Source organism: Abramis brama (assembly GCF_963993115.1).
Source record: "Abramis brama genome assembly, chromosome: 25".
NCBI lineage: Eukaryota > Metazoa > Chordata > Actinopteri > Cypriniformes > Leuciscidae > Abramis > Abramis brama.
The window spans coordinates 20525514-20540998 of NC_139987.1; the positions used below are offsets into that span (position 1 = coordinate 20525514).

The window sequence follows — 15485 nt, forward strand, 5'->3', positions numbered from 1 at the left end:
GAGTTTTTTTGTTGTTCAAAGAAATTAATAATTTTATTCAGCAAAGATGCATTAAATTGATCAAAAGTGACAGTATAGATATTTATTATGTTGCAAAAGCTTTCTATTTCAGATAAATGCTGTTCTTTTGAACTTTCTATTCATCAAAGAATCCTGAAAAGAAATTGTACACAACTGCAATAATAAATGTTTCTTGATCAGCAAATCGGCATATTAGAATGATTTCTGAAGGATCATGTGACACTGAAGACTGGAGTAATGATGCTGAAAATTCAGCTTTGATCACAGGAATAAATTACATTTTAAAATATTCAAATAGAAAAAAGTTATTTTAAATTGTAAACATATTTCACAATATTACTTTGAATAGTTTTTGCTGTATTTTGGATCAAATAAATGAAGCCTTGGTGAGCAGAAAAGACTTCTTTTAAAACATTAAAAAAAACGTTCTAATAATTTTGACCACCAAAATAAGTGCTAATTAATTCCTGACCCTAGAAGCAACCTGTGGTTAAGTTCTTCAAACATAAATACAAATATATTCAAGGACACAATGGTGATGCTTGCGACAATTAAAAGGTAACAAAAAGTTTAAAGGCACTGCTCCCTTTCTCTGTCACATGTGCGTGTGTGAAGAGCACTCACCATTAAAAATGCAGTGTAAGTGAATCCTGTGAGTGTTGTGGCGAGAATAGGAACTGTGCCATCCTTCCAAACAGCCGAACGATTATATAACAACCTGCCAGCGAAATAAAACTAATTAGAGAGGTTCACACACACCAACGGGGGGGATACAAAGTGTGATTTACACACACAAGAAAGATGTTTTTCAACCCTTTGTGTGTAAAATTACTTCAGAACCTTCATATGCAATCCAATTTTTGCAAATATAATGGACTGTAAACCATGCAATTAAACTAGTAACTCATAGTAAACTCATAAAACATGCTCTAGTAATGAAATGTGTAATCATAGGGGTGATGTCAGTTTCATGGCGAGGGCACGCGGCAGGGTCCAGAGTTAATGACCAGCTGATGTCACTTCCGAAACAGCAGGTTCCTCCAGGCTGAACTCACCAGTTGAACTCATTGTAGTCATTACGGGCCTCCAGCCAGAAGTAGGACCAGATGAGGAGGAGGAGAAACGAACAGCAGAGGAGGAAGAACCATGAGCATTCCCACTGAAAAGCAAAAACAGGAAGTGATGTACACACACATGCACTGCAGGAGACGGACACTTAAGGTGCGTCCCAATTTGCGTACTATAGCCATTTTGAAGTAGAAAGTGAAGTATAGTACTGTATAAACTAGAGATGTATGGACACTACATTTCTCTGCCGATTTCAGATTATTCAGAATTATATCTGCCGATACCGTTTGTTTGATTTTCATAAGGGAAAAAAAAAATCTTTCTCAACTACAGCTGTAAACTATACAGGGAACCCTCTCATTTGGTACATTATTACAATAATATTAGAGGTTAAAATTAACAACAGAGCCCAAACTATTATATTCAATTGCTATTGATTTTCAGATATAATAACTAAACTCAAATAAATCTGAAATGTTCGTATACAACTCAGTTGCACATAAGGTAGTTTTCAATAACACTTGTCTTCATGACAAATTTATTCAAACATGCATACATAATTAACAGTAAATAAGCTCCTCTTTAGTGTTTTTATAGTTAACCAACGAACTGTGAACATTAGATAACTTTCCTGAGGTAAATACAACGTTAAGTGACACATCGTTCACAAGCTTTTTTATTGCCGCCCGATTGAAACACTGATTGCGAATACATGGGATATGATACATTTCTGTAAGTTATGCATGTTTTTTCATGCTATAACTTGTATTAAAGTGCAAGAAACGGCTGGCGTTCCATGCTGCTGCTTCAACTGGATCTGTCACGTCACATTTAAGAGCATCAAAACGCCATTTATTGTTTGAATTTTGTGATAAAATGGACAGAATTTGAAAGCTGAGACTTTGTTTCATATCAAAAGTAAAAAAGCACAAAGCTCTTTGTGGGTTTTGGATGGGAGGCGCTACAAATAATATTTGGTGTAGGGAAAAGATCGGACATGCCAACCCTGGCTTGAACTATGGGTCAAATAGAGCCTGCTTTAACGTCACTATTCTTTAAACTGTTAATGTGTTATTGTCGCATTAACTTAGACAGCCCTAAATTCAACACAAGAGACATTTTCTTCACACACAGTAGGAGTTGCGGTCGGACACGTTTTTTTTGCCCTGATCGTTGGCTGTTTTTAAACAATCGGCTGATGGATGATAGTGAAAATTATTGCTTTTATGCCAATTATGGGTCGATACATCGGTGAGTCCCTAGTATAAACACTGAAATTCCAAGAAAAATTGCACTTTAAATAAATACCCAGACGATGCACTTATTTTAAACGTTTTAAAACTCAAGCACTATAGTACATAGTGGATAGTATAAGTGCAGTGTCTGTCAGTAACAGTCCATGCAGACTTTATTTATTTGTTTTTAATATCGCTCTTTATATCCTTAACAACATGTTCACACTTTCCAATACCCCATTTATCACATGCTGAAGTAACTACTAAGTTTAAGATGGCAATTGAATTCCTTCACCATAGAAACCACACAGTGTTCCACAGCAAATTACAGCAGCAATGGAACATTTGCAGCACAGCAAGATCTTTCAGAGAGAGAGAGAGAGAGAGAGAGAGAGAGAGAGAGAGAGAGAGAGAGAGAGAGAGAGAGAGAGAGAGAGAGAGAGAGACATTGCCTGGCACCAAAGCATGTTTCCTGGGAGACCACCAGGCAAGGTAGCTGTTAGAGATAGAGAGAGCGGAGCTTCATTGTTCTGTTAACAGGAGATAAAGGGTGATGTAATAACAGTCCAACTTGTCACGGCTCACCTGATGATGATAGTGTAAAAGATCTCACTCAGTGAATGGGGATGTCATGTTGATATTATATTATTTATGTATGATTCTCAAATGTTATTCAGTAACCTGTGGCATGTTGGACACTGTAGAGAAAGGGGTTACTCTTAATAATAATTAAAATGTACTAGTGCAAAATGCCCGTGCAAAATCAGTTTTTGTGTGTGTTTTTAGTAATTGTTGGTTTGGTGCCCGTGAAAGAGACTGTGAACGCATTGAATTCAGGGAGCAGGCTAGGTTACTACAAATGATGGCTGTGAATAAAATATAATATTCAGAAGTAAACAGTGTAGCTGACTGAGTGTTTATGTATACCACAACCTTCTAAGTGCTAGTGCAAAATGCCCGTGCAAAATCAGCTTTTGAGTGTGTTTTTAGTAATTGTTGGTTTGGTGTGTTTGAGTGCTCATTGTTACAAATACACAGCAAAAGTTCAGTGACATTTTTATTTGTGCATGGTAGAAAGCACACAGTGAACTCCGAGAAAACGCTATGCTTGAGGAAACAGTTTGTGAATAGGCTACTACAAATGATGCCCGTGAAAGAGACTGTGAACGCATTGAATAGGATATGTTTAGTTGGTGAATAGCATAGGCTACTATTACACAGTAGCGATAACGTTAAGCGCACCAGAATGAAATCTAATATTCAGAAGTAAACAGCATAGCTGACTTACAGATTCAGTTTACATCCACAAATGAATAAGCGCGTCGATTCAGGGAGCAGTGCAAAGTGCCCGTGCAAAATCAGTTTTTGTGAGCTGATCGCAGTCAAAAAAGTTCAGGAGATATTTCTTAGTGATGGCTGATTTCAACAGTTTCAATATGATAGCATTTTGAAAAAAAAAGTGTCATGAATTTATTGCATTTTTGGGGAAAAATAATCCGTTTTTATAATAGATCTTTGAAAATCCAAATCTGGATTTGAATTTTTTATGATATTATAACCTAAAGATGCTATGTGAAAGTTTGAAACAGAAAATAGTGGTTTTCATCTTGCCACTTTATTGGTAAAGAAAACACATTTTTACTCAAATTAATCAAAATGGATTTATCACGTTCTGGAACCAAACTATAATATTCAGAAGTAAACAGTGTAGCTGACTGAGTGTTTATGTCAGAATGTTTATTTTTAAACCACAACCTTCTTGGGGCTTCTTTGACCAATACAACCCTCTAATGTCAGAATGTTTATTAATCAAAATGGATTTATCACGTTCTGGAACCAAACTATAATATTCAGAAGTAAACAGTGTAGCTGACTGAGTGTTTATGTCAGAATGTTTATTTTTAAACCACAACCTTCTTGGGGCTTCTTTGACCAATACAACCCTCTAATGTCAGAATGTTTATTAATCAAAATGGATTTATCACGTTCTGGAACCAAACTATAATATTCAGAAGTAAACAGTGTAGCTGACTGAGTGTTTATGTCAGAATGTTTATTTTTAAACCACAACCTTCTTGGGGCTTCTTTGACCAATACAACCCTCTAATGTCAGAATGTTTATTAATCAAAATGGATTTATCACGTTCTGGAACCAAACTATAATATTCAGAAGTAAACAGTGTAGCTGACTGAGTGTTTATGTCAGAATGTTTATTTTTAAACCACAACCTTCTTGGGGCTTCTTTGACCAATACAACCCTCTAATGTCAGAATGTTTATTTTTAAACCACAACCTTTTAAAAATGATATATTTAACGATATATTTAGCATTTCTCATCCAAACAACGTCAAACTTGGCACTGCACTTACTCGTGCCCGTAGCAAGACACCTGTCAAGTTTGAAATCCATCGGACTAACGGTTCGAGAGGTATGTGGTTAACAGACACACACACAGACAGACAGACAGACAGACACACAGACAGACAGACAGACAGACGTTCCTGTAATTTATAGATAGATACACTCACCTAAAGGATTATTAGGAACACCATACTAATACTGTGTTTGACCCCCTTTTGCCTTCAGAACTGCCTTAATTCTATGTGGCATTGATTCAACAAGGTGCTGAAAGCATTCTTTAGAAATGTTGGCCCATATTGATAGGATAGCATCTTGCAGTTGATGGAGATTTGTGGGATGCACATCCAGGGCACGAAGCTCCCGTTCCACCACATCCCAAAGATGCTCTATTGGGTTGAGATCTGGTGACTGTGGGGGCCATTTTAGTACAGTGAACTCATTGTCATGTTCAAGAAACCAATTTGAAATGATTCGAGCTTTGTGACACGGTGCATTTTCCTGCTGGAAGTAGCCATCAGAGGATGGGTACATGGTGGTCATAAAGGGATGGACATGGTCAGAAACAATGCTCAGGTAGGCCGTGGCATTTAAACGATGCCCAATTGGCACTAAGGGGCCTAAAGTGTGCCAAGAAAACATCCCCCACACCATTACACCACCACCACCAGCCTGCACAGTGGTAAAAAGGCATGATGGATCCATGTTCTCATTCTGTTTACGCCAAATTCTGACTCTACCATCTGAATGTCTCAACAGAAATCGAGACTCATCAGACCAGGCAACATTTTTACAGTCTTCAACTGTCCAATTTTGGTGAGCTCGTGCAAATTGTAGCCTCTTTTTCCTATTTGTAGTGGAGATGAGTGGTACCCGGTGGGGTCTTCTGCTGTTGTAGCCCATCCGCCTCAAGGTTGTGCGTGTTGTGGCTTCACAAATGCTTTGCTGCATACCTCGGTTGTAACAAGTGGTTATTTCAGTCAAAGTTGCTCTTCTATCAGCTTGAATCAGTCGGCCCATTCTCCTCTGACCTCTAGCATCAACAAGGACTGCCGCATACTGGATGTTTTTCCCTTTTCACACCATTCTTTGTAAACCCTAGAAATGGTTGTGCGTGAAAATCCCAGTAACTGAGCAGATTGTGAAATACTCAGACTGGCCCGTCTGGCACCAACAACCATGCCACGCTCAAAATTGCTTAAATCACCTTTCTTTCCCATTCTGACATTCAGTTTGGAGTTCAGGAGATTGTCTTGACCAGGACCACACCCCTAAATGCATTGAAGCAACTGCCATGTGATTGGTTGATTAGATAATTGCATTAATGAGAAATTGAACAGGTGTTCCTAATAATCCTTTAGGTGAGTGTGTTTATATATATATTAACAAAATTCCACAATGTTCTTGTGCTTCATTGATGCCTCTAAAGCATTTGACCGTGTTAATCATCAAAAATTGTTTTTAAAATTGATTAAAAGTGGGGTTCCAGGTTATTTGATTAGAATCTTGGTCTATTGGTATTCTCATCAGACAATGAGAGTTAAATGGGGGAGTGTAACAACGGCTCCTTTTAAAGTGACCAATGGGGTTCGACAGGGTGGAATTTTGTCTCCTTTTCTTTTTAATGTGTATATGAATGATTTGTCTATGATTTTAAATGTTTGTGGTACAGGTTGTAGGGTTGGTGACTCACTAATTAATCATCTTATGTACGCTGATGACTTGGTCATTTTTAGCCCATGTAGTGCTGGTATACAACAGCTTTTGAGACTATGCACACAGTATGGAGTAGATTTTGATATAAAGTATAATCCAAAAAAGAGTAAAATTATGACTATAAGAAGTAGAGAAGATAAATATTCACATTTCCCTGATTTTTATCTATCTGGTACTGTACTTGATGTATGCACAGATATTACATATCTTGGACATATTATTGCAAATGACCTGTCTGATGACAAGGATATTTATAGGCAGCGTCGTAAGCTGTATGTGCAGGCGAACATGTTGTGTCGTAAGTTTAGTATGTGCTCTGTCCCTGTGAAGATTTCACTCTTTAGAACATACTGTACACCGTTGTACACTGCCTATCTGTGGTGCCGTTACAAGCAAGATAGCATTAGAAAGCTCACAGTAGCTTATAATGACAGCATGAGGCTGCTGCTAAGAGTTCCAAGAGACTCCAGTGCAAGCCATATGTTTGTTAGTGCCGGGGTACCTACCTGTGCTGCAGTCTTGCGTAACTTAATGTTTAGATTTATGGGTAGGGTGTCTGAGTCAAAAAATGACCTAATTGCTGTGTTAACTAACCCTAGACGAAGTTCTGTAAGACTGTCGTCCAGACTGTGGAACCATTGGGGTACATGTCTGTATGTTAGACATTGAACACGGTGTGTTTTACTATGTATGTGTTTTTGTGTATGTGTTTTTTAATATGTATGTGTTTTGTATTGAATTATGGATCCCTCTGGGTCTGGAAATAAAAGTTTATTATATATATATATATATTATAGGATTTGTCAAACCGTAAGTTGTAAGACTAATTTGCTCATGAATTGGACTATACTTGTTGCACTGTACATTTCTGCATGTAGGAAGAAAGAAAGCCATGTTATTTGCCATTATTCCACAGTACATGAATCTGTTGGGTAACACAAGGTGCTGCAGAGAGACATTTAAGTTCAGTTTCCAGATCAGATGGCTCGCATCCTGCTGGCATGCAGACTCTCAGAACCCAAAAAGACCTTTCACTCCTCTTGAGGCGTGGAAGAGATCTGATGACCACGTCCCGAGATTCTCTGGGTGTTTCGTTCAGATTCAGGGTGAATTAGGGTAATTTACTGTGATTCTCACCCCCAACCCAGTTAGAATATGCTAATGTTTTGATATGTTTTTAAAGAAAGACGTCTTTTACGTTTACAAAGGCTGCATTTATTTTGATTAAAAATACAGTAAAAACAGTCAAATTGTGAAATATTAATACCATTTAAAAGAACGGTTTTCTATTTTAATATATTTTAAAATGTAATTTATTCCTGTGATGCAAAGCTGAATTTTCAGCATAATTACTCCAGTCTTCAGTGTCACATGATCCATCAGAAATCATTATAATATGATTATTTTCTGCTCAAGAAATGTTTCTTATTATGATCAATGTTGAAAACAGCTGTGCTGCTTGATATTTTTTGTAGAAACTGATTTTTTTTTTTTTGGATTATTTGATTAATAGAAAGTTCAAAAGAACATGGTTTATTTGAAATAGAAATCTTTTATAACATTATAAAGGTCTTTTGTAACATTTCAAAGACCACAATAAGTAATCTGACATGCCTTAAATACAACTCCAAACATAAACAACTCGCATATAGTTTTCTAATTATTCCATACACCCTCATAGAGAATTTAAAAATGGACTGACTCATATTTTATTTGTCGTGTGTATTGTAGCGTAGTCATGCTAAAGCAAAGGACACATTTCACTGTTCCGTTCATGCATTCTGCACAGCTGACAGCTGCTAATCCCTCAATCCAATCAGCTCCTCCAGACCTGCAAATGAGCATATCGAGTAGGACACATCGTTACCGTGTTCTAATTATAGAGTGGGCGGGGCCAGCGGTATGCCGGCTTCTGATGAGTTTGCTCTCAATGCGAAGGTGAACTAATGACCGAGTGTGAGAGTGTGTGTGTGTGTGTGTGTGTGTGTGTTCAAGACTTTTTTTTTGTGGGGAGGTGAAAACAAAGAACAAAAACCCACAAACTGAATCACTGCAAGCTTCAAACCAGACAGAAACATAAAAAAAAAAAAGATCAGGTTAGAATACTAGCTTACTGCTATCTGCACAGTATATGTGTAAAAAAATGTATATATATATATATATATATATATAATTTAATAATATAATTTTATTATACATTTTATATTACAATTAATTTAAATAAATTAACTGAATAAAAAAAAATGCATGTATATTCACTTTTAATTTATATATCTTTTTCTGCAGTTCAGAACTGTCCCAGATCAACTTCAGAACCCCTGGATGAAACTGAGCTTGATTTTATCTTTAAATCAATTATTGTTCCAACATTTAAGCTTGATACCCTATGAATATTAGAAGACTTTCTGTAAAGATTAGATAAGGTGTGATTTCCAATCTGACTGCGGCTCAGTTCAGGTCAGAACATTTGATCGCAGCGCTGGAATGGATGCCTGGTTAAAATAACGGGCATTTCTGGTTGAATAACTTTGCGAAAATATGCCAGTATCCAGTTTGGCGTCCCCAGACATTGAACGGACAAGTCAAAGAGAGACAGAGAGACCTGACTAAGCCTCTCGCTGTGTTGTATACAGATTGGAATTGACCTACAACACGTCCTCCAGGGAATCTGAAACCCTGGCTTGAGTTTCTCTCTGTCTGATAGAGAGTCAGTCAAACAGCAGAGGAGAAAGGAGAGGGACTTCATTACTGACTGCCAAGTTGCCCTTCGGTTCTGCCGTCAGCCTTTAAAGGGTCATTAAATCTCCCTGTTTCAGCAGCAGTCAGTTCTCACCACACTTTTGAGAAATGCTACAAAAGTCTGCTTGGTGAACTGCGAGAGTGGAGGGGCAAAAGGGGAGACCGACAAAACAGCAACAGCTTCAACTCAAGACAGTTTTATTTTGCTCTCATTGAGTTAAAAGCATGAAAGCTTCCCACAAATGCATGCTGCAATTTAGCATTACACACAACACAATATATACATGCAGGGCTTGACACTAACACCCACCAAATGCGTCTGGATTTCAGCAGTGACGTGTAACGCAGTCACTCCTACTAGCTACTTTGGTGGGTTGAATTTATATATAATATATACATTGTTCAATTGTAGACTTTTTAAAAGGCATCTGAAATAATAAACCAAGTGCAAGTGTCGTCAAAAATATAGATTTTTTCGATGCTGAAATATCTGAAACGCTTCCAATACTCATTCTCCTCAGAATAGTTACATGATACCAGCTGTGCTTTCTCTCTCTCACATCTCTCCGACAGCGATTTGACACACAAACCCGCCTCCCACTTGTTTCATTTGCTCCGGATGAATATTGTTGGTGTTACAGGGCTTGAATTTCGGCGTGGGATTGCGCGTATTGCACATTATTTGAATAATTCCCATAGATTTTGTGCTCTCAGAGCAAAATTGAGTTCTATTTCGCTGCTTATTGCACTTGAACAGTCAAATACACACAATATAACGTCAAAATGCGGTCTTGGCGTGCTTTCACGTAAACACAGTCTGTTCTGTTTTAAGTGAACATAAACAGTTGAGAAAGAAAACACACTCTACAATGTTCATACAAATGAATTAACACATTACTTTGTCTTGGGTCAAATATAGGTGTCCTTATTTTGATGCTATGCTCATTTGTAAATGAGGACACGTACAGTTTCCCCATAGTTACATTAGAAGAAATGATTGGTCTGTAACGTTTTATGGCGAAAGGTCAATTACTCAACAGGTCAGTGTAATTTTTGCATTCGGTCTTTATGCGGTTAAAGTACAAAGGCTTCTCCCACAATGGATGATGCTGTGGTTACCTTGGAGCTGTCGTCATGGGAGCGTTGGTACCGTTTCCAGCGGCAGCCGTAGATCCCGGTCAGACAAGACAAACACAGTTGTCTCTCATACACCTGTAACGGTTGGTGTTTCACCATAGTCAGGCCACAGCTGATCTGCAGTCATCCCACTCACACACTGCAGACCTGCAGGGACGAGACACATCTGTGAGAAACGGCATTATTGGTAACAAGACACTGAGATGAAACCCTTTCTTCAACTAAATTACACTCTCAGTGTTGACATTGAACTGAAAAACCAGTGGAGGATTTAGTCGTTTAGCTTTGAGTCTGGGAAACTTGCCTTAGGAAAACATACCAGAGAAAATCCTACAGCGCCGGAGCATAAACAATACGTCAGTAATAATTGCAGGAATCTGTAGGTCAACAGTAAAGCGAGTTAACCTTGCCATTTAATGCCAAGTGAAATGAAAAGTATAAAATCTTTTCATAATAAAACCATCATGGACAATACAGGAAATTACATCAAACAGCAGCTGAAAACAATGGCAACTGGCAGCACTCAACAAATAAATTAAATTACAAACAATTATGTTTATAAAACACATTTATGGACCATTTGTTTTAATTTATTTTCACTGTTATTGGATATTTAAATGTACTTTTAGATTTAGATTTACCTTTGCTGTCATCTAATATGGAAGTTTGTTTCCGCCACAGAATAAAACATTTTAAAAGACAATTTCAACTTTTTATCTCACAATTTACAATCTCACCGAATTTACATCTCGCAATTCTGACTTTTTCCTCGCAATAGCAAATTTATATCTCACAATTCTGGAATAATAAAAATCAGAATTGCGAGATTTAAACCACAATTGTGAGAAAAAAAGTCAGAACCGATAAAAAGTTGCAATTACCTTATTTATTTTTTATTCTGTGGCGGAAGAAGCTTCCATAATCAAATGCTCAAAGTTAATCTTTAAAAACAATAGTAATTTAATAAACACTAAAGTGTTTAGCAAATCTCAAAATTAATATACATTTTTCATACTGTGCATTATAATTTTGAGATGCCTAAATTCACTTCTAGCAGTTTAAAACTTTTCTGTGTGTGTTTTATTTTTTAATTCATTTACAGTGCATTCACACTAGCTGCGTTTACATGGACAATTATAATCGGATTGACGGCTCAATTGGACTAAAAAACCTTCATGTAAACACCTTAATCGATCCGATTGAGCTCGATCCGAATGAAATTTCGATCGGATTGAAAGGGGTGGTTTATCCCTTTTGTAATCCGATCGAGAGAACATGTAAACACTTGATCGGATTGAAAACCGAAACTGAAAGGACTGCGCATGTGCGATGACGTTAACTAGCGTAATGACGTGCGGAACGAGCTGTTCTTCCTGTTGAATAAAGTGTCATATTAAGTTTCCCGTCATTCTAAAATTCTCATTTCACTCGCGTGTCTGTGAAGTGAAGCAGGACAACGTCCCACCAGTGCTTGTTTTGGATTCTCATCCACAGACGTCTGGTTTTGGCCGCCGGGAGGGGCATTTTACTGCGTGATCAATAAGCAGCACGGCAAAACGGTTAATATGCTCTAAATTATGACCAGAGACGAATTAATATTACGTCTGCTGTTTAAAACAAATAAAGAACCAATAGAGGAGAATATTTATGCGCGAAAAACGGGAAACTCTGTATATTCGTGCAGTGTGCGCATGTAACATCAGATCCGATTGGAAACTTGTGACATATAAACGCGCACATCAACCCAATTACTTTATTTATCATTCATGTGAACACCTTGTTCTGATTCATCAATCGTATTGATTTCATTCCGATTGTGTCCATGTAAACGTAGTATCTGTCTCTGTGTGTTAACGCTTCTCATTTACTTTGAATGGGTTACGTCATGCGTTGCCGAACTGAATTGTGGGTTCCATTGCGGTGCGTCACTGGCGTTGCTCGTGGCAGAAGTTGAAAACTTTTCAACTTTTCAAGCACCAATGCAGGCGTCAGCCAATCAGATCACCTATGCAAATACCCTAGCGCAGACGTTAGCCAATTGCGTTCATGCAACACCGGAAAAGTAATGTGATTGGCTGTTGTCGCATCAGCACCAAGCTTCAGACACGCCCTCTGTTAAGCGTTGACGGCGATGCCCCGTGTGAATGCAGCGTTATGCAAAATAGTTTAGAAGAATTTTAGCATCGGCCATTTATCGATTATCGGCCATAAAATAAAAATAATTATCAGCTCATCGGTATCAAGAAAAATGTAAATATTGGTGCATCCTTAATAAAAACATTTTTCTGCAGAAATGTATGTGTAGATTTTCTATTTCTATTCATCCAAAACTGAAAAGTACTGATAATTTTGGGACGTATGATTAACTAAGAAATAATGAAGAATATGCAGTTATTCCACCATCCTGGCCAATCAGATAAGATCTAGCTGGATCAAGAGAGTTCTTGGCAGTTTTGTGTGCAATTTGCATCTGATGGTCAGTGAACGGACTGTGAGCGGCCCATCTGAGGTTGAGAACGGGTCCTACAGGACTCTGTGTGACAGCAGCTTTTTGATTCTGAGCTGCGAGACACATACAGAATTCCAGATTTTACGGAGTCAGATATTCAGATGCGACCCGACGGAATGAAAGCACCTTTCTGTCAGTCTACAGGTCACCATATTCCCCAAAGCTCAGTTCAGCAGACACCACCAGACTGTCACTCACAAACCTATGCAGCTGTGAAGCTGAAACAAAAGTTGGGAACACTTTACAATAAAGTTTCATTTGATAACATTAACATTTGATAACATGCGTTTTGGCTGTTCATTTACACGACAATGGCGTGCCTGAAAATGCAAACTTTGAAAATGTGTTTCAAAGTGCATGTTTTTGAAAATTATACTAACTGATTATACCATTACCATTACAAAAATGCAAACTTGTGAAAACAGAGACGTCATGCGCATTGCGTGTTCAGTCTATAGGTGTGTTACCCTGGAAATCCAGAGTTCTCGCGAGAGAACAAGTTGAATTTGCTCAGCGAGTTACTCTGGCGTTGAGTAATGATGCTCATTAAATATGCCCCTCGATCTGAGCTGCACCAATCACATCGGGTTATCTGATATAGGCGGGCCAGCGGCGAACAAAACAGATGACGTCGAAGTCATTAGTAAACATTGCAAGATGGCTATGGATGAACACCAGTTGTTTGAAACGGCTTTGGCCGCTACAATGAACGAGTTAGACTTGGCTTTTTATTTAAAACAGGAACAGAAGACGCTGCTCAAATCGTTGCTTTGCAAGAAGGACGTTTTTGCTGTTTTGCCGAACGGATATGGTAATCTACCAGTTAGCTCCGCTGGTAGCTAAGCGTATGGGGCTTGTTGTTGTGATTGGTCATAGTGTTATCCAATTGCGTGCAGTGAGATTTTCAAATGCATGCTTGGTGCCGCCCCTCGAGCTGGGCGATTTTCATTAGTCGACGCCAGACCATTAATCTTTTAGATTTAGTCTGGATTTCCAGGCTAGGCGGGTAGCATTTCTTTTCTTTAAGTGACATCACCAACTACTGGCTACTGATGCATAATACAGCATTTTTAATAGTTTTTTTTTGAGGATCTGTGTGAACGGGGATCATTTTGACAACATTGTCGTCTGTACGCGAAAAACGCAAAAGAAAGACTTTTCCGTTTTTTAGTACAACGTACATTTAGTAAATGTACCCTGAGTTATTGTACATTTCAACATTCATTAAATGTTTTTAATAAATCAATTAACAAAACAATCTCAAAACTAATCAAAAGAACTTGAACAAACAATGAAGAACTGATTTTATATTAAAGTCCCCCTGTGGTGAAAATCAAGCTTTTAAATGTTGTTTATATGTCTATGTGTTTTTAATATGCTTTAAAACAAACCATGTGCAAATTCATAAGCAAATTGCTGAGTATTTTCTCCTTAAAACTGCAGTGAACCAAAGACAGTCTCAAAAACGCAGTTTGAAATCGCTGGTGTTTCTGATGTCACAAACTACCTTGTAACCAAGTGAGTGAGGAGGCGGGGTTAATTTGCATATTCATAGAACCGCGTATACTAAAAGAGGCAAGGGTGTAGAGTTACATTTAAGCTATTTTAAGGCATGACAAAAAAATTCAAGGAAAAAACATTTAAATATGTCATTTTTGTGATCATAGGTGAGTTTTAAGGGAATCAACGATTGACTAAAGGGGGACTTTAACATTACCAAGGATTTATAAAGGCTGTAAAAATATATATTGCTCATTGTTAGTTCATGTTAGCTAATGCATTAACTAATCTTAATGAATGAGACCTTATGTAAAGTTACCCAAAAGGAAAAAGTATCTGTAACTGGTACTATTGACTTCAAATGTGTCTTGTAGATGATTAATTTATCCACACAAACAAATGACTCACAGTTCACTTTCTTCAGAGACATTAAGCCACATCAAACTGCCAAATCCACAATGGCACTCTTGCAAACAGATACAAAACCTGAAGTTGTTTTAATTTCTACTTATTTTAGAAAGACATAAAAGCATAATTGATAGTTTCCTCCAATGCATCATAAATAAAACCATCACAAACCCATAAGTCAACCACTGACCCAGCATTACCACACCAGATGTTCCAACGAAAAACAACAGATTCCAATGACAATAATTAAAGAGGGCCATCAAGACACAGTCAGTACAGACTTGATCTTTGTCCACCAGAAGCGCCCACACAGACAGATTAGCATATCATTAACATCTTCAATAACCAGACTCACATTCAAAAAACAAGCTACTAAGAGTTTTCATTAGGCATTTCCTGCTTCATATTCCACAATAATCACATTCCTTTGAGTCATTCAGAACAAATGCTCTGGCGTTAACATATGATTCCTCACAAGGATTCCTCCACCCATCTCATAACAGCAGCTCTTCAAGTCACGATGGATCTGTTACAAATCAGGAAGAAAATTCTACTGTGAATGTGTATGAGAATATAAAAGCATCTGTGTTCTTCTTTTCCACACTTCCTTTTGCATGATCAAGGCTAGCGTAACCCTTCAGTATTGGTGATTAGATATGATGTACTATCCTTTGTTTTTGGAAATCAGGGGGTTTTGTGTACGGCACTTAGTACAATGTCTACAGCGCCCCAAAGATGTGCAATGCGTCAGTTAAATCATTCACATCATGCATCCTGTCCTGCGTCAAACAAA

At 37.7% G+C, this 15485-nt stretch overlaps 1 protein-coding gene across 3 annotated transcripts in view; it reads right to left on the reverse strand.

The window, feature by feature from the left end:
• The window catches only part of gdpd5a (glycerophosphodiester phosphodiesterase domain containing 5a), a 30229-nt gene that overhangs the window by 7894 nt on the left and 6850 nt on the right, over positions 1 to 15485 (reverse strand). For all 3 annotated transcript variants that reach the window (XR_014604634.1, XM_084104284.1, XM_084104283.1), the window contains exons 2-4: positions 10258 to 10422; positions 1077 to 1180; positions 646 to 739 (exon numbers count right to left, since the gene is read on the reverse strand). Coding sequence is in view for 2 of the 3 variants with exons in the window: in XM_084104284.1 (XP_083960410.1) it covers positions 646 to 739; positions 1077 to 1180; positions 10258 to 10374 (315 nt within the window). In the remaining variant the exon portion in view is untranslated. The remainder of the gene's footprint in view (positions 1 to 645; positions 740 to 1076; positions 1181 to 10257; positions 10423 to 15485) is intronic.